Source organism: Hetaerina americana, unplaced genomic scaffold (genome assembly GCF_022747635.1).
Source record: "Hetaerina americana unplaced genomic scaffold, ioHetAmer1.1.p SCAF_29, whole genome shotgun sequence".
In the NCBI taxonomy this organism is placed as follows: Eukaryota; Metazoa; Arthropoda; class Insecta; order Odonata; family Calopterygidae; genus Hetaerina; species Hetaerina americana.
Window position 1 is genome coordinate 870491 of NW_027286863.1, and position 27897 is coordinate 898387.

The window sequence follows — 27897 nt, forward strand, 5'->3', positions numbered from 1 at the left end:
CTTCGCCTAACATCGCATTCCAATCCCCCATCACTATCAAATGCTTCCCTGTAGGAACACATGCGATTATGTCCTCTAACTGATCGTATATCCTATTGATCTCTTCTTCCTTATGGTTCCTCGGTGGCCTGTATACCTGAATAATAACTAAGTTCGTCGGTTCTGATTTTATCTCCACTAGTAGTATTCTATCCGTTACCTGCTCTATGTTGACTACGCTTCTTCCTACCTCTTCATTTAATACTATGGCAACCCCTCGTTGGCTCTCGTCCCCACCGCTGTATATTATTCTATACTTATCACTCCAGTAATCCCCGCTATCTTTCCATCTCACCTCACATAGACCTAAAATATCTATATTTCCCCTTTCCATCTCTCGCTTAACATTCTCCAATTTCCCTGTCCTCATCATTGTCCTAACATTCCACGTTCCTATTCTAACTAATTTGGTCTTCTTCTCCTGCGTCTTCTGTCCTGCTGCTGCTGGTTTTCCCTTGCAAGGGTTTCGTGGGATGACGACCGCGGAAGCCTTGCCTCCCCCGCTGCCGGGCACGACACACGGCCGATTGGGCCGAGCCCCGTAGTTGCCAGGACTCAAAATATCTCTATTGTCCATCATATTTTTCTAGGGAATGATAATTGAGGTGGTTTCCCGTTGCCTTCCTCAATAGTGTTTTTAACGTGACACCATCACTTACTGGCCGCCCCACTGGGGTCAGACGCCATTGCAGCCGCCTCACTGAGGAACAGACGCTGCGTGGACTACCTTTCGTCTGGCTCCTAACCTTCGACCTATCTGGCATGGGTGACCCTACCAGGAGCAATAATTATTACTCCCGCCAGCACAGCTCTGGGGGTCATCGGAACGCACAAGCCCTTCTACCACGTCAAGGTTGTAGTCCGGGGAAGGACATATATTTATATACATATATATGTATATATATATATATATATGTATATAAATATGTCCGTATATATATATATATATTATATATATACATATATATATATATATAAATGTCCTTATATATATATATTATATTTATATATATATATAATATATATATATATAATATATATATATATATATATTATATATATATATTTATTTTAAGTGTACTCCAAATAGTAAAAGTAAGTTAAACCTCTTGCTTTTGCATTCTTTAATGAAATTCATCGTTACCTGTACACATACACTATGTATTAGAAAATGTAGACACAAAAGCAGGCCAACATCTGGTGGAATGATATTCTCTGAGCTTCAGGCTCAGGGGAGGTAGTTGTGGTGTGACGGGGTCAAACTCAAATGGGAAGAAAGGGGGGGGGGGAAAGCACCCACACACAGCAAAAATCCAAAAGCAAACAAACTTCACATTCATTGCTCAGTGAAATCCAAGGATTTACCACAAAAATGACATAAAATGTGCTGTAAAATTCACTCATCACAAATAAGTTTGTTGAAGTAAATTACTTCCTTTAAAACTAAAACACTTGAGAAATCACATTCATAGCAAGAGAAACAAAATTTATGATTGACGAAGAAAGAACAAAAAATAGGTGACCTGAATACACGAGATGAAATGGTCCAGTTCTACATTTCATTGTTTTCACAATATAAATGGGTTCAAAAATCTCGATACCAGTGATAATGAAATACTTAAACAGGGGCTTAAAACTGTATGTAAGATTAAGGATTCTCAGTATTGCTTCGGAAGGCACTAACACCTAACTCTCTGAGAGGCTGGCACGTCCTAATTTCGGGAGGTGCTAACTCTCTGAGGGGCTGGCATACCCTTGTTCCAGGAATCATGCAACTTCAAGCACGTTTGCCAGAACTCCATGGCACTTATAATGATGGATACTTTCACCGATTACTAGAATGATGGATTGGTTCGTGGATGGCACAGAAATTTTGGTTCTACCATTGAAAAAGAGTTTGGATTAATTTGGGACAATGAGAATTGAGTCAAAAAGTTCACAGAAATTATTTTTTTTGTTATTTTCCATACTTGGATCATTATTAAATACCTGTATTGAATATTATTAAATAACTGATATCTCCCTTGGAATATAAATCAAAAGAAAACACCTCATCCTTTGACAGAATAAATTGCATAATTTTAATAAATTAATTGAAACAAATAAAAAGTGAACATTAATATTTTGAATATTTCTTCAACATTTTTACCCAAATATTAACATTCAATTTATTTAGTTTAACGTAAGATATTCATTCTTCAAGTAGGAAGTCATCCCGTAAATTATTTTATTCATCTTTTGTAATCAAACCAATAATAATTCTGTCTTCATATGCAAAATATGGTACACTGAAAGAGAATGGTTCAGAGTTGAGGAGATACTGTTCGTTAGGTCTTTTTGTCATCACTACAAATTATGTACCAATGTCAATTAAAATTTTCCTTAACTCAAATCATTTTAGTGCAAAATATCCTTCCACAATTGGTACTTCCAAGAGAGATGATGAGTGATTCCATGGTTTGAAATGAATTAAAGTAGAGTATGTGATGTTGAAAGAGACTATGGGGATGAGTACGATGCCTATCCTTATCACGGCATTGGGTGGAAAATGGTCCATTCTTGATGAGACTTAGCACCACACCCAGTAAATTGCACTCGAAACAATGTGATGTGGAGCCGTTGGAAAATTTCAAGGAACATATGCCTAAAAATATCAGACTAATTAAATCATCAATGCAAATATGGCAATAATATAAAAACCATAAAAATGCTGAATACTGACCCAATTATCATTCCAGTTAAGTATTCGTTGGACAATTTGGTATCATGAAGTACCATAGTTACCTCATGGCATCAATGCTCCATCATACATTTATGACTATGGAAACAATGCTTTTAATGATGACTGTCAGTCTAGTGAAATGATAAGCAGAAGCATACAAATTTATGCCTAATGATTCTGATCATCACACGAGAGTTACAGTGATCTATTTTCTTCATAACCAAATGGATATGGATTTACATTCCATATTCCACACTTTTATAAGATTTTTTACAGAAAGAAAAGGATTAGCAGTTCTGGCTTTCTCTCATAAATTGGAATCCTTCTCTCATATCTATGGAATGCTACCATCCCATTATAATTTTAAATCTCAAGTAATTTACATAGGCATTATCCAAATGGTATATCAATCTACAAATCCTTTTCTAAAAGGAAGAAATACTTATTGTAAACAATATTGAATGACTAAGGAACAGCCATTCCATCACTCTATGTAAAGCAATACATTTGCCTTCTTTCAAAGGAATATGATACAAATATAGTTTCATTATCTTTATGTATAAAAATGCATATTTAAGTTCAAACTTCATGTACCAAAATACTCGATATTCCTCTAAGAGAGAAAGTGAACCACACTGAAGGATAATCACATAACAGTCCAGATCTTCAATTACTGGCACCACTGGTTCCTGTAAGTCAAAAAATGTAATTAATAACAAATTTTCAACTCAGCTTCAATTCAGTTCAGAACTACACAATTATTTATTGAACGAACATACTAATAAAGAAGTAAGGAGGGGAGCTAAAACTAACGGCTACAGTAATTATATTCAGTAAAGGGGAGTTAATGAGCCCACTTGTCCTCCCACTTACGGGGCAGAATTACAGTCAAACATGAAGCCCTTGATATTAGTGTTTCCTATTAATATTGCTCCCAAACACACTTCCCATGTTTACCAATTTGTATTCAAGCACTCGAAAATTTGATCTCTTCAAGACTAGATCCTGCTTTGCACTTTAAAAAAGTAGAAACTCTAAATAATGAACAGAAACTAAAATTGAAAGCTCAACAAAAATATTAGACAAAACATGTCTTGCATCTTAGAATTTAGGGTATGTTTAGAGGTGAGCTATCACTAACATTGGAATGACTGCCTTGAAATAAAGAGTTCCAATACGGCCAATAATGGGAAATTGATGACAGGAAAAGAGAAAAGCAAAGAAGGACGATTGAATAAACTGAAGCATACAATCAGAGAAGAAGCAGGAGAAGAATAACCTCTTGTGCAAGAGAGCTGATGCAAGGCAGCCATCATGTGTGCACATGAGAACTTACACAAGGAAGAAGACAATATAAGTACCAAAAAACAAAGGAGAGAAAGTCCTGTCCAAAAAGACATAAAACGAACCTCAACAAATATCTATGAAATCCAAGGATGAGTGGATGTGGCAAAGAAATCAATGACAACATGAAATAATGATCATCACCACTGGCCGTCAATTGTTAAAACTAGTGTGATGGTTCTGCAATTAATATTTCCATCAGATCATATCTCTTCATGTCCACGTATTTATTCTCTGAGAGGGAGCCATCACAAGTCGCTCCAAGGGTTTCATCTTCGGTGGCTCTCCCTCTGTAGCTCCTCCTGTTTGTATTTTGCCTCAATGACTGAAGTTGCCCGGATGCAATGTTTCAAAACGTCCAATGAGGTCATCCAGCTCTTCCTTCCATTGGGCTTCTTTCTTTTCCTGCTCTTCATTGGATTAACTTATTACCTCTGTAGGTGTTTCGCTAACAATGCAAGTAAAATCCAGATATTTCTGTGAATGAACCATTCTGAATTTCTTTATATCTTCTTTACATATTCTTCTATGTACCTATTAAGTCTTAATTAAAGAGGCATAAATTCCACAAAAGTGTGCATTGGTGTGCATTAGGTATTTGAGGAAGCTGACTTAAAAACTTATGTCATTTTATATCTATAGCATTCATAAATTAAATCCATACACTCTTCATCGCAATAAAGTGGAAGACAACCAACTCTTCCCATTTCTTCACAAACTCTCCCAATAAAAAATATATCTGTATAATTAAATGAATAATGTAATAGAATTCACAGAAGTCATATTATACCAGGAAGTTCCAAGTAAACATTTTTGAGTGGGAAAGTAAAGCATATGTAAAAAAAGTTTATAAAATAAAAATATTTTAAAACTATATTTTCACACGTGCAATTTTGATGTGTTGTATATTGCAGGATTACAAAAAAATAAAAAATACAAACACCAGTACTTCTTCATGCAGACATTCAAATGATTGAAAAGTTCTCTATCTGAGAAATGTGCAGCGCAGAACATCCACCGAGCACAGTGCAAAGTAGAGAGAGAGCATAAAAAATCTTCCGAGAGTATCTAAATCATCGAGTGTCCCAATGAAAGACAGAGGATTTTGCATTTTCTTGATTACCAGGATTTGAGAGATCCCTAATGCTTTATAGACTTATCCACAACCTGAACAAGTCTCACACTGCTCAATTGTAGATTGAGAGTCTGAATGGGCAGTGCAAGGAAGAGGTGCAATGTCCATTGTCACCGTTGCTGTTCAACATACATGAGGAGGAAATGATCAAAGAGGCATGGGAAGAACTGGAGGTAGGAATGAAAGTGGGCAGGGAATTCGTGAAATGTGTTAGGTTTGCTGATGACCAAGCTTTAGATTGCCAGTCAGCCAATCGGCAATGCTTGTAAATTACAAGCTTCACATTGAAATAGGAGGGTATAAACTAGAGCATGTGGAACAGTTAACCTATCTCGGAAGTGTTCAGGACCAAAATAGTCAAAGTAGTAGGGATGTCAGGAGAGTAATTGCGCTAGGCAAAGAGGCTTACAAAAGGAGAAAACTGCTATTAACAGAGGCTAAGGAAAGATAAAACTTGTATAAAAATAGTGAAAACTTTAGTATGGAGCATTGTTTCGCACAGCACCAAAACTTGGTTGCTGAAGCAAGAGGATAGCCGTGGATCGGAGGCTTTCGAGAGGTATTTGGTTCATTCAATAGTTCCTTGGAAAATCCAAGAGATAACTCCTATGAAATAACATGTTAAAGTAAGGTAAGTTCATAGTTTTCATGTTGTTTTAGATAAGATAACCGAAATACGTGGAAAATATCATCATGATATAAATGGAGACTCACTTATCATTCCTTGTGATTAATTTGCATTTTTTAGGAATGGAAAGCATAATTTTTTCCCTTTATCAGCCATTTTTTACTATCAAAAGGAATGATGGTTGAATAAGAACATAGAACTATTATCAAGTGAATAGCAGAATATATTTTCCTCATAAAACTAAAGCAATCATGTAACGAGAAAAAAAGGAGAAGGAAGAAAATTGATACAGCTGTTCAGATATGATCGCTGATACAGATTCATATTTGTCATGTGATACCACTTAAAATAATGGATGGTGGATAGTTAATGACTTATTTGTTGACTAATAAAACTCTGTATTTGGTCACCTTAAAGGAGAATATGGAATTCTCTGGGCTAATGAACAAAAGGGAAACAATAATGGATAAGTACGGATAGTAAATCCTAAAAAAAAATCAAAAATAAAACAAAATATACTATAATGTACTATAAGGATGGATGATTTTAACCCTACTATTAATGTAATTAAAAAAAGTTTTTAGATAAAATTAGAGCTTATCCGCTAGAATCTTTCAATCAAAATATAGTTGATTTAATGACAAAGTAAATAAATACTTGATACTAAATTAAATTTTATTTCTCTAAAAACTAGATACCTATATTAACAAATAATATATCTTCACAGAAAATTATTTTTGATACTTATGATACAGTAACCAAATTAAATTTAAAGCTCTTATAAAATCAAACATTAATTTAAATTAAATAAATCATCCTTGACTCAAAATATACCACAAAAACGTATGCTTTTTGTTCAAATCAAAACATTTAATAATATTGACAACCTTTGATTTTGTGAAATTAAAAACTTTTAAGAAGGCCCAGGTATTCCAAGCCTTTATTTTTAAAAAAAGTACTTCATAATTTCAAAGACTTAATTTATCTTTAAGTTTGTAATGTCATTAAAATTTTGAGGTGCTAGGAATAGAATATAATAGTCCGCAAAATAGATAATCCACTCATTGATCATTGAAAGTTTATTGTACTCTTGGAAAATAAAAACAAACTTTGCCCCTTTTTGATGGTGGAGTCGACAATTTAGGCACTTAACCGTTGATTATTTAAACAACTGAATAAAATGTATTAATTAACCATACCTTTCACTCAGCAATATAAGCAATGAAAACAAAAAAGCTGTCATTTATAAATTACACAATGGCAAAAATCTCACGGCCAACACATGGCTTTTTCTACATGCTTTCATTTTCATGAATAATGATAGGAACAGGATTTAATTATTGATGGCAACAAACAACATTACTCAAGCCTAGAAAATGCTTTTCCTCAATGCTTCAGCAAGTTGCAACGAAAAAGGCTCAAAATCTTCTCTCATAGTTTAAATTAATAAATAATTATATAGGTAAAAAAATATTCATTTCTCATAAGGTGGCTGACATTCAGTCAATTAAGTAGAAGGGACCGGACTAGTGCCAACAATGGATTTCTATGCTGACGACATTCAAAAGGGCCATCAAAACATTAAAATCTGCAGGCAAACAATGCTTAATAAATTTTTCACATGAGATGCAGTAAATGGTGAGCAGAAAAATGTAACCTAATCCTTTGTCCATGCAAATGCTTCCAGACCCTTGATAAAACTCAATTGTTCAATCTTATGATGAAATAATAAAATGAACTACTTGTTCACAAAATTCATTTCAGTTTTAATAAAAAATAGTTCTCAGATATCCTCATTAACTTAAAGGTTTGCTTAGGGCAAAGTGCTACTGTCATATGTCGAAAAAAAACAGTCATAATCACTTCTTAGGGTTCAATTCAGCTAAAAAATCTGATCAGTTAAATACATCGTAAGTAACATTGGCCATACAAACATATCACATGCATACACACAAAAAGATGTAATTAGTAAAAATGGTTAAAACAGGTGATTCTGTTGAAATCCCAAAGTAAATTTTTCTATGAAAACAATAATTTTCCCTACAATGCTAAAGTACACCCTAACTGATCATTTTCCCATGGAGATGAGATTCCACATCTGTTCTGGGGTCAGAAATATAAATATACGGTTCTTACTGAGTTGATTTATGTGGAGTCCAGGCAAAACAATAAAAATTGATATAAAATGAATTATAATGTAAATTTAGGGAAGGCCAAATAAAGGTTTCACTCTATCCTGAATTTGATGCATGAATTATATTTTCTACATTTTGAAAGCTCTTTCGATGTTTCCCTCAATTAATTTGTGGAATGGAATTATAATGATGAATTTTAATTTTGCAAGCTCCGCATACTTTTTTGGGGTTTTCCCAGTATGAGTTCCACAGAGTGCCGTGCATCAGTGCCTTGCATCAGTGCCTTGCATCGCTGAAGCCTTCCTCTCAATGCGTGCCCAAATGAAAGAACAACACAGAGCTACAGAGAAATGCATGCGCATAGCATTTTCACCGTGCTATGTCACGGCAGAGTGAAAATCCTTGACAACCCTGAAAGTGCAAGTGCTTGTGATTCGCAACGGTCCCTCTTTCTAAACAACCCAAGTTATTGAGTAAATGAGCAAAAGCATGCATATATCAGTTTTATAATTTTGTATTAATCTGTGTGATTGACGGGTCACATAATTGTATGGGCTTGGTTAAGATTCAATCACATTTATAGGTGCATAATAAACATATATACAAATTCATTCGAATAATAATGTACATGAAATATATGAGTATTTAAGATTTTAAAAACAGAATTCCCTTCTATGTACTCTTGGATGCTATAAAAAACATTATTTAAAAAACAATTTTTCAACATTTTTTTGAATTTATTTTTTTAGGGGAGTATTTGTTTTAACTCTTTGGGAAGTCGATTAAACAGCAGTCTTCCTGAAACTTCGGTGGTTTCTTGGTAGCACTGCTATTCGGCAATGGCCATTATGAAAATTATCCTTACCCCTGGTGTCGTATTTGAGAGCATCCCTATTTCTGACCAGTGAAGGGGTTTTGGTGCAGGCATACAAAATCACATTATACATATAGATATAGGGAGTGGTCATGATTTTGTGACATTTGAAGTACTCCCTGCAGCATTTTCTTGCATTTAATTTAAATATAACCCTTAATGCCCGTTTTCGAAGTGTGAGTATTCTATTGATGTTTCCATGTGCTGAGCTCTGCCAGCAGACGATGCCATATCGAGCTATGGACTCAAATATTCCATGGTATACTGGGATTAATATTTCTGTATTACAATAGTTGGCAAGATTTTTTAAAAGGAATAGGGCTGAACATAATTTTTTACTACATTTCTCCTATTTGAAACCTCCAGCTTAACTTGTCTATTTCTAAACCCAATAAGGAGGTATGTTCTAACTCAGAAATCAATTGGTTCCCTATTTCTACGGAAATATTTGACTGAAGGTCTCTATTAGTAAATACCAAGTTAACTGTTTTTCTTGCATTTAGTTGTAAATTATTGTCATGCAGCCATTGAGCGACTGAATTCACCATAGCATACATATCTATTTCTAATTGAGATGATTTTGTATGACCTGCTATTAGACTTATATCATCTGCATAGAGCTACCATGTTATTATTCTCTGGAGAGATTATGGCTTTTTCAATGTCATTCATATACACCAGGAAAAGTAAAGTCCCTAATACGGAACCTTGTGGAACACCATATTTAATAGTTTTCATTGTTGATTGTAGGTAGCACAATTTTTTCCGACAATTTCTACATACTGTTTCCTATGTTCCAAAAATATGTAAGCCAGAGATGAGCTACTCTCCTGATACCATAATGTTCTAGATTAGTTAAAAGAATGCTAGATTTTACAGAATCAAATGCTTTTAACAGATCCATATATACTCCGATAACATACTTTTTATCAATTAAAGCTTGGGCAATTTTAGCTACATAATCACTGCATGCAGTTTCTACACTTCTATTTTTTGTGAAACCATGCTGTGACTGAGAAAGAACTTAATTTTTTTATGAGGAACTCTAATAGTGTTTATTCCATCAATTTTTCAAGTATTTTTGAAATGCATGAAATTAGTGAGATTGGCCTGTAATTATTCAGTTGGTCTTTGGCTCCCTTTTTATGCAGTGGAATAACTTTGAATCTATATAATTCTCCAGGATATTGCCCAGTTAGAAACGATTCATTGGCTATATTGATAATAGATAAAGTGAAGGATTCTCGACAAAGTTTTATTAGATAAGTTGATATGCCATCTTGCCAACAGGATTTTTTGTTTTTTAGTTTCTTGATTACATTTCTGACTTCATTTTCTGTGGTGGGATTTAAGTAAATTAATTCACTAATGTACATTACTTTTCCTATGCTATCATTTAGAACGTTTTTCTGTGCTGTTGTTTCGCCAATGATATCTACAAAGAAATTATTGAATTCATTTGCCATATTTTGAGGATTGCTGATTTCTTTTCCATCAATTGTTGTTGAGAAGCATTTTTTTTTCCGGGCTCTGATATTTTACTGGAATTTTTATTAATTTACTACAGACCACAACGCTTTTGTTTGATTGGTAGAATTCGAAATAATTTGTTTGGCATGGTGATTTTTTTGCTTTCCTAAGCAGCATCCTATACTCGGACTTCAGTTTATTTCTTAAGGGTATCAGACTACCACCCACTTTACTAGCCTCAGTTTAGTAGTTAAGCCTATTTCTAGCTGTCAGAACCTCATTTGTCATCCAGTTATGTCCTTTATTTGCAGTTTTATTTTTTATTGCTAGCTCTTTCAATGGGAAACAAATATCCCAGTGGTACTTAATAATTGATTGAAATCCTTTGAACTTGTTTGTGACAAGATTTGAATTTAGTACTGCTGCCCAGTCAACACACTTCAATTCCCATTTAAATAAATTCATATTTTCCTGTGAGTATATACGGGTGTATACTGTATCTGCGTTTCTCTCACTTCTACCTGTTAAAGCGTGTGCATTAAATTCCATAATTTGAGCATGATGGTCTGAGAAAGTAGCTTCTAAAACTAGAGATTTGAAGTTATGCTCAGCTAGATTCACAGCTATGTTGCCAATAAAAGTTTTTGAGTGAGATGACTCTCTGGTTGGGGTATTAATAGTTAGCTGGACACTATAGCAGAGAAGTATTTCTTTTACCTTCTGAGTAGAGCTGTTATCTTTTGAGACATCTAAATTCAGGTCCCAAGCAATGATAATTTTATTATTTTTCTTGACGACTTTCTCAAGTATTTTATCAATTTTTTTTGAGGAAATCATCAACTGGTGCACTTGCAAATCTGTACAGACCAATAAAAAAATAAGTTTCATTTGTCTAGGGCCATTTGCACAAGGGTATTTCAAATCCCTTTTCTTTGCCGATTCTATTTTTTAAGTTTTTATAGGCTCTGGTTACTGATTCAAAACAAGTTTTGGCGAAAAATGCAACACCACCACCTTTTGTTTTTTTCCCTACAGAAATGATCCGCAAGAAAATAATCTCTCAGCTTTAGACTTTTCATTTCATTATCTTTTAGGCCATGCTCCGTTATAAAAATAAAATCTGGCCGCTCTTCCTTCATTAGGATCTCAATTTCCAGCTTTTTATTTGCTATGTATTGAATGTTTTGATGTAGAAGCTTCACAGAGCAATTTTTTTTGCAACCAACTATCTTTTTTGTAATTTGATTGGGGGCACTGGTTATATTGACACGGGCTACCTCAGGTCACTGGCATAGGAGGGGACTACTTGTTAACCCTAAACAAGTGAGTGAGTGCGATTGACAAAGGTCTCACATCCCTGAGTGCCTGCAAACATGAACTTGGGTCTTTTTTCTTCCTTGATTTTTCTTTCGAGTACTTTTTCATTCCAGAGTGAGCACAATGGATCCCTGGAATAGGAGATATCCTTGCAAACCCTGAGTGTGGGTGTGAATACGATTCACAAGAGTGACTGTTATGCCTTGACACACCCTAGTGCTAGGCTGGTTCTAAGTTTCTTTCCATATTTACTTTTTTGGCATTGTTTGCGCATGATTGAGGTACATGTGGGGTCACTGGTTCCCAAACACGCCCAAGTGACCCAGTCTGTGTTTCCTATATTTCCCCTTACTTGTCACCTGGTTTCCACCTCCCCCTCCCTTAAACAAACCTAGTTTCAATCAAGTTTACGGTCTCGGCTATTTGGTTTCCAAGAAGATGGATCTCAAGTACTTGGAAAAACATTGTCAGCCAACCATCAAATTATAGGGAAGTAATGATGAGAGAGAGGATGTCCTCATAAAGACAGCAAAAACTGCAGCACTCTACCTTCAACCTGAAGACATCAACTGGAATGCTGCTGAAACTGTTCTCTATCCAACCCAATGAATACAGAGAAAATCTGAGAAATGAGCAAACTTATCAACTCTAAAACCTCAGCACAAACATGCATTCCAAAACTTCTTCCACTCAAATTCTTCTGTGAATGTTTACACATAATAGTTCTGATCTGTTAATTTACCTGGGATCTTCAGGATTGACTTCTTACCTCTGGTTTTATGTGAAAAATTAAATTTGAAATAATGATTGTGAACACAAAATGATGTCCCCGACATCACAGTCTTGCAGCATTTAGGCTGGATTTCATTGGGAGCATGTCAGTTGGGAGAATGGAAAATGAGCAAAAGATAATCATGCATATCTAATGAAACTTAATCAATAATGATGTATGCAAATATTAATTGACAATAAAATAAATACAAATGCTTCGAAAAGATTTGAAATAAATGTAGACTTTTGAAACCATTACGTTAACATGAATTATGAAATTTACTCATTGGCTATTATTATTAACCATTTGTAGATATTTTTTGGCCAGAACGTTACCTCATTCTGTGCAACTACAGGCATTATGATAAAGTTTCATCAGCCCCAATAAGCAAAAAACTCCTGGTCTTATACTTGAAAGCATAAATAGTGATCCACATCTTTAAATCTTTTCCTTTCCAATCTCCTTAAAATATAATGTTGCGGAATCATCTTCCTCTGACTGATCAACATATTGATAAAAATATATCGAAATAGGATTTCTTCCAAAGCTGTAACTTATTAATTTCGCACCTTGCACACATCTTGATAGCCAATTTATAGTCAATTCTTTTCAATAAGTTTAATTTAAGAGGGTTAAGGGGAGAGGCAATTTTTGCCTTTGTCCGTTGGCCTAGGTGGCATTGCGACCATATCGATTCCATTGAGTCCATTAAGGCAATTGCCTTCAAAGAAGAATAATAACAACTACACTCATTTCATTAACTAATGTGTGTTTTGAGCACAATTAATGCTTACAGAAACAGATGAGGAACTGCGATGATCATGCAGATAAGTGAGAATTGCATGGGCATTTCTTAGGCATCATCACCCAGAGCCAGAAGCAGACGACTTCTCCCTCTTCTGCCGAACCCCTGCATGAGATGAGCCGGCTTCATTGTACCCGGGAAGGATACTGACGGCAGGAATCCACGACCTGGTGTACCCAACAGTTGGTCTATTTAAATATGAGACTACATTTAATCGACCAGCTCGGGATTTCATGGATGAGCTAGGCAATGTTTCTTCAATGCAGTCGGTTTGGTTGAAAGGTAAACTTAATTGCACAGTAGGGCTGGAATTAATGAAAGTGTCTATGAATTAGAAAAAAAAACATATAAAAAGCAGAATGAGAAGAAAATAATAAAAACTCAAATTTTTAACATAGATTAGTGCTAACGTAAATATGAGAACTCAGCAAACTTAAAGAACTTCAATGCATGATGATATTCATTTTTTTGTTTTCAAAAGCTCACAATGTTAAGTGTAATGTGATATGGGTGAAAAAATAAAAGCACCGGGAGACATCTGATGAAACAATATGGATATGCTTTTCAACACAAAAGAAATCTGCCCTATTTACATTCACTCTGATTTCCACACTGCCCTTAGTGGCATTTTCCCAGGTGTAATTTCCTGGGTAGAATTTCCTAGGTGAAATTTTCCTACGTGGAATTTTCCTTGGCGGATGCATATATTATTTAAACCACATTAATTTTGAGCCATAATAATTTCAATCTCTGAACTTCAAACTTGGAAATCACATTCAAGAAATATTTACAAAAGTTTTCTGGCATAAGTTTATTAAAAATCAAAGTTCTATGAAAACATTTCACTCAATTTTTTTTTAAATTTACACATATTTTTAGTATTTAGTTCAATTGTATCTCTCCAAATAATTCAATTATTACTGATGCATTCATTTGCTTTACTAAAGCTAAAATCACCAGAGTGAATACTAATTCCTTCCACATCTTTAGAGCAAAATTTTGAATTAAATTTATCCTCAAATAAATGCAAAACTCGTTTGACTTTATAGTTTTAAGAAAGCATACAATTTAAAAGTCAAAACAAGGGTAGAACTTTGGTGCAGGTATTCTTTTAGCTAATTTGGCAGTAACCTACACTGGGAGGAGAAAAAACTACATTCTGCTAATTCCAGCGATGATTCTTATTTGGCATACTTTTACACCTGTGTGCTAGCAAAGTGTTTCAAATCTGCTGCAGGCATTGGAGGTCATGCTATCTCACTTACATTCCTTCTTCATGCTGAAATATTCTCATACATTTTATAATAGTGGAATCTCATTTAAAAGTTAGCCTTTAGGATATTTGTCCCCATGTTTCTCCTAATAAAAAATCACTGTTTGCCATATAATTTGCCATGATAGTTGCGTCAGCAGCTATCATGTACTTCAGCACAGATGAAGCTTTTGAAGTGTGCCACCCATCACGACAAACAACACTGATAATTGATTCTTTACACAAGTGTCTCCAATGAGTGAAAAAAATATCGTAAAACATTAGACAGCTCCTTGAATATTATTTAATATTGAAAGGTCAAGATGATGAGATTTAATTTAATCTTGTATTAACTGCATTATCATCCAAGCCCTATACTTTAATCTATATTACTTCATAGCTTAAAGAGTGGATGAGCATTGTTCTACAGGGAAAATTTTCATTTTTCCCATACTACACCATTGAAAAATTAAACTGTTTCTGGTTTTGAATCTGACCAATGAATTATAATTGTAGTATGACGAAGGGTTTTAGAAATTGCCCTTCTGTGCCTGTAGCAACTCATTTCAACTCAACCAGTGCATTAGTTTTGTCATAAGAATGGAACAAACAAACCTTTTCAATAATAGTCATTTTTCCCTAATGTGAGTGCAATACACAAAGAATGAAAGTTTGTTCTCAACATTACACAGCAAATAATCTGGACAAAGCGCCGCTGTGTGAAGCAAGCCGCTTACAAAGGAGCCACGAGAGTCAGCAGCATCACTTACTTGCACTCTGTCTCAAAATATGCTCAGCCAGCAAGTTTCCATGGATTTGGCTGAACATAATTACAATACATCAATCAATATTCCAGCTGTGCATTTGAAATTATAATTAAACAACTGCTACATTAAACTGAAATCATACATTCATCTAAATGCTGCATTTTTTTAGATGTGACACTTCTTTGAAATAGATGGCTCATTCCTAATGTAATTATTAATTGAAGCTAATTCCGTGATTGCCATAACAAATCACATGAGCAACAATGCTAAAATTATGAACAAAAGTAATTTTCCATGAAATATGCCAACTTCAAATTAGTGAAATTGCAGCTATGTACGGAGTTCTCAGAACAGAGAATGGTCAGTGGACATTCTGATACCTAATTTTTTTATAACACCAGCAGTGTTTATCACATTTTATCAGTGAAAAAAGTTCAGCATTGATCATTGCTGACCGACAATTTTTAAAAGTCTCAGTTCAAATCACTTTCAAATGGTCTATATTTGATTGCATCATGGCAAGAGCCTTTCGCCACACACAGGAGTGCCACATTCACAACAGCCGAGATAGACTTTTGTGAAACTCAGCGGCACAACCAGAAAGATTTCTTCACTTCCCCTACCCATGGGGAGGACATTACATGTGTGACACGCCGCAAATGATGCAGATTGAACTCCATGCTGCTTACAAATACGTTAAAACTTATCCTTAAATGGCAGCATGTGGTTTTTATGGCATAAAAATTTCAAGTGAGGCTACTTTTGCCACAAACTGACTCATTCTTTCTGCCTTGCTGTGCATAATCTTATTTAAAAGAAATAAAGAAGTGGAATTCAATAATTACAATTTCAACAAAGTTGTAGGCAGAAACGTTTAGATCATTACATAATATTATGAATGGATCTAAGACTAAGGTTCAATTAGTAAGCATCACATAAATATTTTCAGGGAATCCCTCCTTTGAAAAGTCTAACATACTCACCCAGTGAAGAATTCAGTACTCGGCTCAACCACGACCTCTTCCATCTGCAGTTTAGTGGGCATCATGGACTGGACATCATCTTCCTCTTCCTCCTCTTCTTCTTGAGCTTTAAAAGTGACAATTGATTCTATGAGCTCAGCTCCTCCTGAGATTTAGCACAAAATTAAACATGATGGGAAAGTACAATGGGGCCTCGCTTATGGAGCACCTCGCACAGCGAGCAATTCGCATAACGAGCAAAAATATTGCTCCCACAAGCGACTCGCTTAGCGAGCAACTTTCTGCATAATGAGTGACAAGGAGAGGGGACTTTCAATGGGTGCCTGCCACTGCCGTTAGTCTCTTACACTTGTTCCGCAAGCATCTTTGCATTGCCTGTGATCACACATTTTTCCAAACTTGCGTTCAAACATATTACTAGGGATTTTTCGAGCAAAGTTCAATAATATTTTGTGTGTAGTTTTTGAAATGACCCCAAAGAAAATATGTAAGAGGGAAGCCATAAGAGAATAAAAATAACAGTAGAAATGGAAAGTAGTCATTGAGAATTGGGAACGAGGCGTGAGCGTGGCTGATCTAGTACACCCATCAACAATTGGTCGACATTGACCAATGGCCTTTCATTCATGAACGCGGGCAAGACCAAGGAGGCAGATGCTTCAAATAGAGTGACAAGAGTATCTACGCCACGGTTACATATCCACAATGATGCTGGAAGGTTGCTTCTCATACGCATAAATGAAAAGCAATTGCAATGCAACTTTATTAACCAGACCATCATTTGTCAGAAGGGGAAAGTGATTTTCACCAAACTCATTGAAAAGAGATCAGGATCATCAACGGCCAGACAAGTACTTAAGGGGAGCCATGCATGCTTCAAGGGGTCAACGAGAACCATCGCCTACAGCATCGTGACGCAGCAAGCGCAGAGGCAAAGGCAGCAGGGAACTTCATTGGCGACTTCAGAAAGCTTATAGATTCTGTCTCGGGGTTGCCTGCCACAACATGTTTTTAGTAGTGACGAGACGGTTCTCTTCGGGAAGAAGACGCCGCAGGAAACCTATCCATATCTGTGCACATAACAGTAGCAGAGAATGCATTGCTCGACTGCAAGGCAATGAAAGGCCGTCTGATGCTGCTATTTTGCACAAATGCTAGCGGCCATTTGAAAATGAAACCCCTACTTGTTTACCATTCAGAAACTCCACGAGCCTTCAAGAAGTCCGAAACAGCAGGCTAAGTGAGATGTGGAGGTCAGGGGACACTTGAGCATCATATCATGTGCACAAGGCATAGCACCAATAAGGGAGGGACGATGCAAGCCATTAATTCATTGAGCAATCATTCTGGGTCGCATATTAACCAAATTTGGAAGCATTAGTGAAAACAAAGGTTTCTAGGCAGCTTTCCATTAAAATGGAATTTGGTACATATAAAAAATAATTAAAAATTTATTTCAATTCCTTTAGCTTTTACAAATTGAGTTTGCATTCCCGGTTGCTTCAATCCACCACAGAAGGAAATGTGAACATGATCCACGTTCCCAAACCACGTATGCATAATTTTCTTTGAATAAACCTTGTGCATACATTTTTTTCAGCATCGAACGTATTATCGTATTTTACATTAATTTATATGCAAAAAGTTGTTTCACTAAATGAGTGCTTCACTTAACGAGAAAGATTGCGGAACGAATTATGCTCACCCCACAAGTTTCCACGGTACCATTTTCTCCACATGTATAATACTGTGAGGTATTGGCAGTCAACTTTACACCACTAAGTATGTACACTACAATATTCACTTCAGATTGAAGAATCGAACTTTGGCAGCTGATCCCAATGTGCTTCCCTGGCCCACGTTAGTAGGCATTCAGAACATTTGCTATCTCAAATCGTTACTTTCCACTGAATCAGCTGGCATTCTGCATATTACTCAGCTGCTGCCCTCTACAGACAAATATTAATCAGCAATCCATGTTGGTCAACAGTTTGAGTGAAACGACTTCAAGTCCCACAAAACACAAACAAGCCACCAAAGGCACACGCCCCCAGAAAATACCATTAGCCCACCTAAGATGATGGGAAGTATCTCCATAAAATTTGGATGCTGTCGGGTGGTTTCTATTTTAACACAGATGCTAAATCACTCTCAAAAATAAACAACCGCTGCACTCTCAGAATCATTTATATATTACTAACTTAAGTGACATGTAAACTATAGGGCAATAAACAGTACCTTGAGGAATAATACATTTCACTGAGATTCATGTTAGATGCCATATTTGTTCTTTAAGGATTCTAATTTACATTCAAAGAGAGTTAAGCCAATTTATTAATTAGATTCCTTATACTTTTTGGATTTGATTTCAGTTGAATTTTCGTAGTCTGCTCAGGCTCTGGTGCCGAGTTAGCTGTGGCGCTTGGCGATGTCACGGGAAGGATCGGAGTGGCCGAGGTGGACTCCCCATGCACCAGGCTGTTTCTGTACAGGAGCAGAGGTTTCCAGTCTTCTCCAGAGCCAGATGCCATTCCGGTGGCTATCCTTTGATCAAGATAGCTTAACCTGCACACCACATAGGATTAAAGAGAAGTTAGGGGCACTCTATCAAACCATAAACTACAAAGCTATCAAAGTCCTGTTTTAAAAGATCGATTAAAAAATTACACAATATATTTCTGATTGAAGGATTACACTTTCGGTAGATTCTTGTCCTTTCTCCACTCATGAAGGGGGTTTCCTACAATTCTGATACCTTCATGTGGTTTTCTCTCTTTCTAATTCCAAATTCCATTACCACAATACGAGGTTTGTAGAAATAATATGGGGAAATTTTTCAGAAAAATAGATTTATGGCAGATATAGCTACAATCAGAAAAAAATTGTTACCAATACTTTTTAGACAAACCTTGCACACACCTACAAATTTTATTTGGCCTGTAGACAAAAGAAGTAACCAAAACATGCTCACTGCAACTATTCACATGGTTTGGTATGGGGACCTGAAGGACCACCATCAACAACGAAAACATGCTACCCTTGAACGTCCTAAAAAGAGATCATGATAATTTATAAGTAACCATAAACACAGTAATCAACCCGAAGGTCAGTTTAGTAGGTGATGGTAGAGTTCACCCAGTACTAAGCCCTATACGGCGTGTGAAATTCACACATCAGGGTAGTGGGGCCAGTTCCTTTCCCTGTGCCGGTTATGGTTTCCCAGGAAGACCAGGTACCCGAAAAATCACTTTAGCTTGGGTGGAGCTGCAGGTGCCCTGAGTGCCTTGCTCGGGAATCGAACCCGGGACCCTCTGGTCAGCAGTCCAACGCTCTACCCACTGGACTACCACGACCCACAATTTATATGTACCTATGTGCATATTGACCATAGCTCCTTTACATTCCGAATAACTTTCAGTTTACTTTTCATTAATTTGAAAATGTGTGCTACAGAGATACTAATGAATTATAATAATTCCTATTCCTGATGCATAATAGGGGTGGCTGTACTTACACTACTCTTTTGTCCTGGTTTAGAAGTTTAAATGTAAATTCGGCCAAAATTTCCAGAAAAGGTAGATTTTGTGGAGGTCCACCAGATCCCATTGGATCATCCAAGGGCTGCACAGCAAACAATATGCCATCCCTGTGAAGAGCCGTCACTGCCTCTCGGTTCTTCACGGAGTCTAATCCAAATGACAGCGCAAAGCGCTTGGCCATCTCCTTATAATTAAAAGGAAAGCATTAATATGGATTCAACAAAGTTTTTCTTTTGATGTTACCCATTAGAGGAGAGTAGCATATTGCTGGAGAAGAAGAGGGTAGACTTAATGATCAAGGAAATAAATACAGAGTTTACAACGACACATGGCCAGGAAATCTTTAGGGATGTGGTTCAATAACAACACCACTTCTAAGAACTTTCACTTTGTTTTTCTTAATACATAACTCATTTCCTTAAACTGAGCTCAAATGGTATATTTTTGCTCATATCACAATAGTTAAATGAAAAATCACTATGGTTCTTTAAAAAAATAGAAAAACCATAAACACAGTAATCAACCCGAAGGTCGGTTTGGTAGGTAATGGTAGAGTTCACTCAATACGGTGTGTGAAATTCACACATCAGGGTAGGGGGGCCAGTTCCTTTCCCTGTACCAGTTATGGTTTCCCAGGAAGACCTGGCACCCAAAAAATCACATAGCTTGGGTGGAGCTGCAGGTGCCCAGAGTGCCTTGCCCGGGAATCGAACCCGGGCCCCTCCAGTCAGTAGTCCAATTCTCTAACCCTGGACTACCACGCCCTTTAGTATTCATTTTATTCATAAAAAACTTTGATTTGAAAATAATGGACTAAATTTGCAGGAATGTTAAATGCATGATATAGTTTCTCATATTGAAACAGCATGATATGTCTCATATTATCATTTATGCTGAGAAAAATATATCAAATATTACTGTAATTATTACCACTATTGCTATTATTACCACGAAATATCACAATCAGTTCCCTTCATCACTATTATACAGGTTGAGCAGTAGATGCTTAAGAACCAAATAACAACTTTTTCTGATGCAATAATGGAATATAAATAAAACATATTCAGCGGAAATTGCAATCTAATATTAAATTGAAGCTTTATATTTACTGAAAGATTTTTTAAATGTAAATATTGTACATTGATTTAATCAAGAATTGACAAAAAATATTTAAAGCAGTGGCAGCCATTTGGATCACAAAGAATGTATTTTTTCACAAAACATTAAATTTTAAAAACACATCAATAAAACCTACATAGGCCAAAATCCAAATTATACCTTCTGCAGCAATGAACTTAGAAATATAAATGGGTCTGCACCAGCCTGAAAATTTTCTTAATTACACACAATAGAATTCCTGCCCAATTTGAAATAAGGCAAACGATAATTAAAACTTGAGGGTGAACCAAAAAAACATTGTGAATGGAAAAAAATAAAATTACTTGTGAAACTTAAAAAAAAGAAAAGAAATTAGTACTAGATCTTTAATTGTACTACTGCTGTAATTATTATCAGTATTTAATGACCTGTAACTAGAAGTATTAAATTTCCTGAATATCATTCTCTCAACTCTGTCATGTGCAAGTTTTTAAGGTGCTTTAAGAACTTACCCTTAGAGAGAGAAATTCCTCCGAATATCGGTCAATGGTCACGTGAGCACTCCTCTCTGCAGCTTCGTTCCCCTCCCCTCCACTCCCCAGCTTCATGCGCACATTTTTATCACACATCTCAGTAAAAAGGGCCATCAAACTAAGAACCATAGTCCGTGCACAGTCAACCTTATTTATGTCACGAGCCTTGCTTAGTGTGGCTTTAATTATATCTCCGTATTTGTCACTGAACTGTAACATGAAGAGAATAAAGGGAACGCCATTACAAGAGGACATATTTGATCAATCAAATGATGACAATATGGACCCTTTTTCTACTTTTACACTAGAAAATTTCACCATGGCAAAGTGACACCAAATAAAGGTCAAGAATAAATAACCTTAGGTTTAGCAAGGGGATTGACCAGATGAAATTTGCTTTATTCACTCACTGACTAAAGCTAATGGGTTTGTTTTGAAGACCTTTACATATCCCAAGTCTCATCCTGATGAATTACTTAAATTTAATTAATCTGTTGAATACGATAAAGAAGCCACAAGGAAAAATTATTTTAGGAACAGCAATTAAAGGATCTACAATGAACTCTTTTGGATTATTTGCGTGCAAATTATTTATTTTGCAGATTGTCCGAGCTACTCTCTCTTCCCACCACCTCATAATTTAAAGGAAATTACAATGATAAAGATAATTAAATTCTTTGGAACTTTGACAATCTCTTTCAAAAACACAAATTTGAAATGCCTGGGCTTTCTTAGAAGCGTTTCATTTTACAGAATCAAAGGAGGTCAACAGTATTGAATTTTTTATTTTAACAATGTAATACTATCCGTTCTTCCTCATTATTGTTACCCATTGTATTGCATTCATAAACCCTGAGAATTCCATATTCTCCTTTTAAGGCGAGCAAATACATAAATAGTTTTACTATGCAACAAATGAGTCATTTACAATCAATACTCCATTATTTTACTCGGCATAATATGACGAATATTAATCTGTATTAGCAATCCTACACTGATCGTTTGTTCTTTCCCGGCTACATGATTGCTTCAGCTTTACGAGGAAAATACGTCCTGCTATTCACTTGATGACAGTTCTGTGTTCTTATAAAACTATAATTCCATTAAATTGTAAAAATGGCTGAAAAGGGTAAAAAATCATACTTTCCATTCCTAAAAAACTGTGAATTAATCACAAGGAATGGTAAATATAAGTCTCCATACACATCCGTTTACGCTATGACCACGTTTTCCACATATTTCAATTATCTGTAATTTTGAATTATCCATGGGTTATCATGCATACCTCGACAGGGATAATTGAGAGTTTACCGCATTAGTCAATAGAACCACATGATCCTCATGTAGATAATGAATTATACAAAATATCATTCTTTTTTACCAGGAATATACTTTTGCAGGTACAACTAAAGACAATATTTCCAATAGGCACAGGAATTTCAAACAGTATACTTCAGAGCATTCTGTACTTCAGCAGCAGTAAGGGTAGCAGAAAAAAGACTCAGGGTGTACACACTCGACTCATTTGAACCATAAAGTAAAAAAAAAAAATACTTTCATCAGCACCTAACAACATTATTTGTATCCTCCAAATAACGTGGAATTTTATCCCTTGATATTCTCTGATGTGTCATGCAGGTTAAGCCAAAGAGGAAATTAAGACTGGATGCATCAAATCTGTCACTAATAACTTCATTTGGAGTTTTTCTTTCAATGAAACCTGAATGATACTGAGATTTCACACTTTGAGCATTTGCTCCATATCAGAATTATTACATACGCATGTTGGAAACACGAATGAGCATTTGGAGTGTAATTACGGCACTGGGAAGTGGTGACACAGACTTCAAGCACACCAATATCCACTGGAGTTTATACATCAGAGTAATCAATGCAAAGGTTGGCTTTTTAAAGGTGAGGGAGGGTGCTCGCCCCTAAAACCAAGCTCAAGGGTGATGGGGTTAGTTGATGTGCCAGCACCACCAAGGGATTGATTTCACGCAGAGTTGGAGCAATCAGATAATCATGCCATTCGCTAGTATTTTTCAAATTCACAGGAGAAATAGTCATAATACGTTCCACGGTTTCCATTAAGACTAGGCTCACGGAATGGTCAACATTATACAATAAAATAACAGGCATGACTGTAATTTTCAACAATAACTTCTGGAGAGGAGATTGCTAAACAAATATATATATATATATATATATATATATATATATATATATATATATATATATATATAATAAAAGACATATGCCCTTATCTTATTTAGAATACAACCATTTCAGCTCAATTGAGTCTTAATATGAATTTTTATCTTTTAAATTGAGTGCTTGAAATTAATTAGCTTCGGGACAAAATATTGATTCCAGGATTACTACTCCACATGATAATGTGTGTCCAGAAGAGATGAAATTTCATTGCCATCTACAAGATGAGATTTGTCCTTGTTCTCTCAATTTTTTAGTATCACACACAGGACTACTACTCGCTATTCTAATGTGTTTTAAATTGAACCTTTTTCAAGGAAACTTACCTTCAGGTAATGCTTAAATACGTTAGATGCAACTGTTATAGGCACGACATTATATACAATCAGCTTACAGAAAGAGGCCAAAAAGCACCTTCTCTTGTGAAGCTCATATTTCTTATGCTCATCTGAAAAAAACAAATGAAACATACATATAATATATATATATGTATTCATTTGCAAAAATAAACCCATACAGCAAATAAATGCATAGGATGAGATTCAGTAAATTAAGAAATCTGCTATAGGTACATGCATACATCAAATGGTGCAAAAGCAGGACTTGCTTGATGTATGCATACATGGGCAATCAAAAAGTTTCCAGATCATCATGCAAAAAAGAGAGTATCTCATTATTCTGAAGCATAATCATGATTTAACTCACTAAGAATGCTTAAGATAATGGAAAATATTGACATATTGATAGTTAAAATATTGACAGTTGGCCATTCCTCTTTCCAAAAGTAATTTTGTTAAAGAACTCAAAACGATTAAAGGTTTAGCAATGAAAAATGGCTACAAAGAAAATTTAATTGACAAAATACTACAAAGAAAATGTTCCTCCAAAGCATACAGTCTTTTGTTCAAACCAATTAATGTGGAGGAAATAGGTTACAAATGGTGCAAACTCCCGTATTATGGATTGATTTCACAAAAGTTAGCCAACCTCTTTCCAAGGGAGAAATTTCGAAGAGCTTTTTAAAATACGAATAACTTAAAATCAGTCTTGAATACTACAAAAGATAAAATATGTACACAAAATAAAAGTGGCATTTATAAGTTAACTTGTAAGGACTGAAGTGATATATATATGATTTATTATTGTGTGTGTGCTTAACCCCCTCTTCCCCCTCCCCATCAATGCCAATCGCAGCACCACTTTTTTTCCACTCCTTCTCCCCCCCCTCTCTCCCCCACCCTTCCTCACCCTCATGAATGGTATAAAAATGGACTGCGACTCAATTAATTTGTACCTGGTGATGACGCTTAAGTGTTGAAACTAGTTGTACGTGAATAAAAGGACAGTGGAAAGACACATTGTATTCTTCATTTAATAAAATATTGACATAAAAAGGTGCATCACTTGGAATCGTACAACAGTATTGCTGGCATTTGTGCACTAGCAACTTTCTCATCCAAGCTGGTAATTCTTCAAAATCAACATAAAAAGCTTCTGATCAAGCAACTTTTTACTTGTCCACAATTGCAATCAATAAATGTGGAATTGTATTTCTTTTAAAACTTTACCATCATCATTCTCGATGACCTCACCACCTGCTTCAAATTCCGTGAACACCTCCCTCTGGATGAAGTCATTCAGCAACTCTTGAAGTTCCTTGTCCACTTGATAGGAAGGGAGGACACCCCATCGACAGTGCAAGGGCCCACTGCCGTAATCACCGTTTCGCAGATGAATGAGGAGGTCACACAGAAGTATGAAAGCCTAGAGATCCAATGTGGTGAAAATATTACCACAGAGAACAAAAGAAATTAATTACCTGCAGCCAGATGATTATGAACGAGAATTTACCAAATATGATGAAAACAATTTAAACTTTCCTTTTTTTCACCAAAGTTGGATTCCAGTTTGAATTTAAATTTTTGAGGGGAGTAGTGGAAGACATAGGAAAATAAATGGCGATATAAAATTCTGGTCCCAAGGTAAATATATTTTAAAAGGCTATTTTTATGATTTACAAATTACATATTTCACAGAACTAGAGGAAAGAAATGTTTAATGTAACTCAGATTACTGTACTGGCATTTAACTTAACAAAAGATGAGTTTTAAAAAGTGATTAGCACAGCACACCTAAATAACAATTTATTGGCAAAACCTAATTTTAAAAAGGTTATGTGCCAAATGGATGGATAAAACTTATGGAAGTGAACAAAACCTCAGAAAAAAATGTCAAGTATCACTCTCCATAGAATGGTGATAATAACTCTACAATTCATCGATTACTCTTGAGCTTAGAATCCAAGGCAATGCAATGATGCATGAAGGAGCTCAAGAGAATAAGTTGGACATGTTTATCAATCATAAGCCAAGCAGCAAAAGTTAAAAAAACTTAAAAATCGGTAATTGATTTTTGACGGCAAAAAATTTATATATACATTTGTAATGTCACATCTATCCCCTGAATTTTAATGAAACTCCACCTAGAACCTTAGGAAGCACTCTTTGTGTCATTGATCACTTTTAAAAATGACATCTTGAGTAAATTACTCCCATTCAAATTAATTAAATCTCATTTTTGTGATGAACTAGCCACAAAAACTGCTGGAACAGAAGAGGTTTTATGCTTTGCGGGAGATATTTGCAATAACTTACAGTTAGGGGATTTAGGCTAGCAGCCACTTGAAATACAAAGAGAACAAGCGAGACTTCGACTTTCAGAAAGGTTCAGAACAAAAGAGTTTAACGATGACACTGAAAGAATTCTAATGGCCCCACACTGCTTTGGTAGATCACACCACAAAGATAAAATAAGGGAGATAGATTCCAGTACAGATTGATTCAAATACCCATTCTTTCCCCAATCAATCAGAAATCATAACAGTAAGAAACCAAAGTCATTTTAGAAATATTAAAAATATTTAATTTACACGTCGGAAGAGTATTAGACATTGCAGGGATATTAGTTGTATTTGTAGGTGCATGTGTATGCTAGTTGGTATTTAAGTGTGTTTGAATGTGTATGGGGTGTAAGTGTTTTTGCATGAATGCATGCCATGTTTTGTTTGTGGACTGTATAAATTTGTGGCTTTGGCATGTGGTTTTTTTCTTAATTACTGAATTATTATTAGACACAGATGTAATCCCAATAGTCTTATTAACCTTACAGCACAATCAGTAACCTTCAGAGACAATGGCTTTCATATTAAACAATTATTCAATATTGGCAATTTTATTCAAAAATTTATGAAGAATGAATGTTTTTTGCCCAAAATGAGTAGAATTAATAAAGCAGAAACTTTCTTGAAATTATTGTGTAGCCATTTTATAAAATTCATGTTGGTGCCATGTTTTTTCTTTGAAAACCAAAGATTTTGGTAACACGCAACCCAAGATACTCATCAAAATAAATCCAAAATTAATGAACACGCAAATTTGTTGATGAGAGTTTTGGCTGTGCTCAACAAACAAGAATTTGAGGAATCGGTGCATAGCTGGTGAAATTTCTGAGGAATTTCCTTCCAAAGTCAGTTGATTTCCAAATATTTCTGCAAATTAATCTAAATTCAGATTTGCTAGACTATATATATCATCCCTAACTTTGAGAGATTATTATAATACTGACCCACTTGAATCAATGTAAATTGCTGAGAATGACCATTAAATACCAACATATTTTATTTTCACTAAAATTTATCTTCAATAATGCAGGCATTTACTTTCACTAATAACACCATCTAGCACCAACAGAATAGCAAAATATGAAGCGGATACCATTGATATTACCTCTTCACGAAGCAGCTCAACTGGGCAGGCCTGGATAGCATTTCGGAGTATGAACACAAAGGATATCACTCTGGTCCTGAGCAATTCCAAATGAGTTGCATCTCTCCCTTTGTTAGCAGCTCCTGAATCAGTATCCATCAAGCAAGCAAAATCCCAGAGTATGCTGAAGTAAGCTATTGTCATACAATGCTTCAAAACCTGAAAGTCAAACAGTCATTGTTGGTCATTCATGTACCGAAGGAGAAGAACACATAAATGATGAGCAATGTGAATGACCATAGGACCTGATTAACAATACCTACTAAATACCTGAAGCCCAATTCTTTACTGAATGACAATGCTCTATTTCATTGGCTCCAAGGCTCTCCTTACCTACTTGAGTCTTGGCTGCAAGATACCCTGGCTGATTTGGAGTAATCTAGAACACCTTTTCCAATATTAATTTCGATTCGGCCCGACATAAGCAATTTCAAAATTTAATTTTT

The 27897-nt window shown here is 35.4% G+C and overlaps 1 protein-coding gene across 7 annotated transcripts in view; it reads right to left on the reverse strand.

Moving 5' to 3' along the window:
- Positions 1–1157: 1157 nt before the first annotated feature.
- The window catches only part of LOC139689891 (cohesin subunit SA-2-like), a 58241-nt gene continuing 31501 nt past the window's right edge, over positions 1158–27897 (reverse strand). For 5 of the 7 annotated variants that reach the window (XM_071587004.1, XM_071587002.1, XM_071587006.1 and 2 more), the window contains exons 16-24: positions 27413–27610; positions 25196–25391; positions 23954–24075; positions 21393–21623; positions 19758–19966; positions 18597–18808; positions 16244–16349; positions 13231–13546; positions 1158–3450 (exon numbers count right to left, since the gene is read on the reverse strand). In XM_071587004.1, the coding sequence (XP_071443105.1) occupies positions 13300–13546; positions 16244–16349; positions 18597–18808; positions 19758–19966; positions 21393–21623; positions 23954–24075; positions 25196–25391; positions 27413–27610 (1521 nt within the window). In that variant the 3' untranslated portion in view covers positions 1158–3450; positions 13231–13299. The remainder of the gene's footprint in view (positions 3451–13230; positions 13547–16243; positions 16350–18596; positions 18809–19757; positions 19967–21392; positions 21624–23953; positions 24076–25195; positions 25392–27412; positions 27611–27897) is intronic. The other 2 variants (XM_071587007.1, XM_071587008.1) reach the window with 2 other exon arrangements.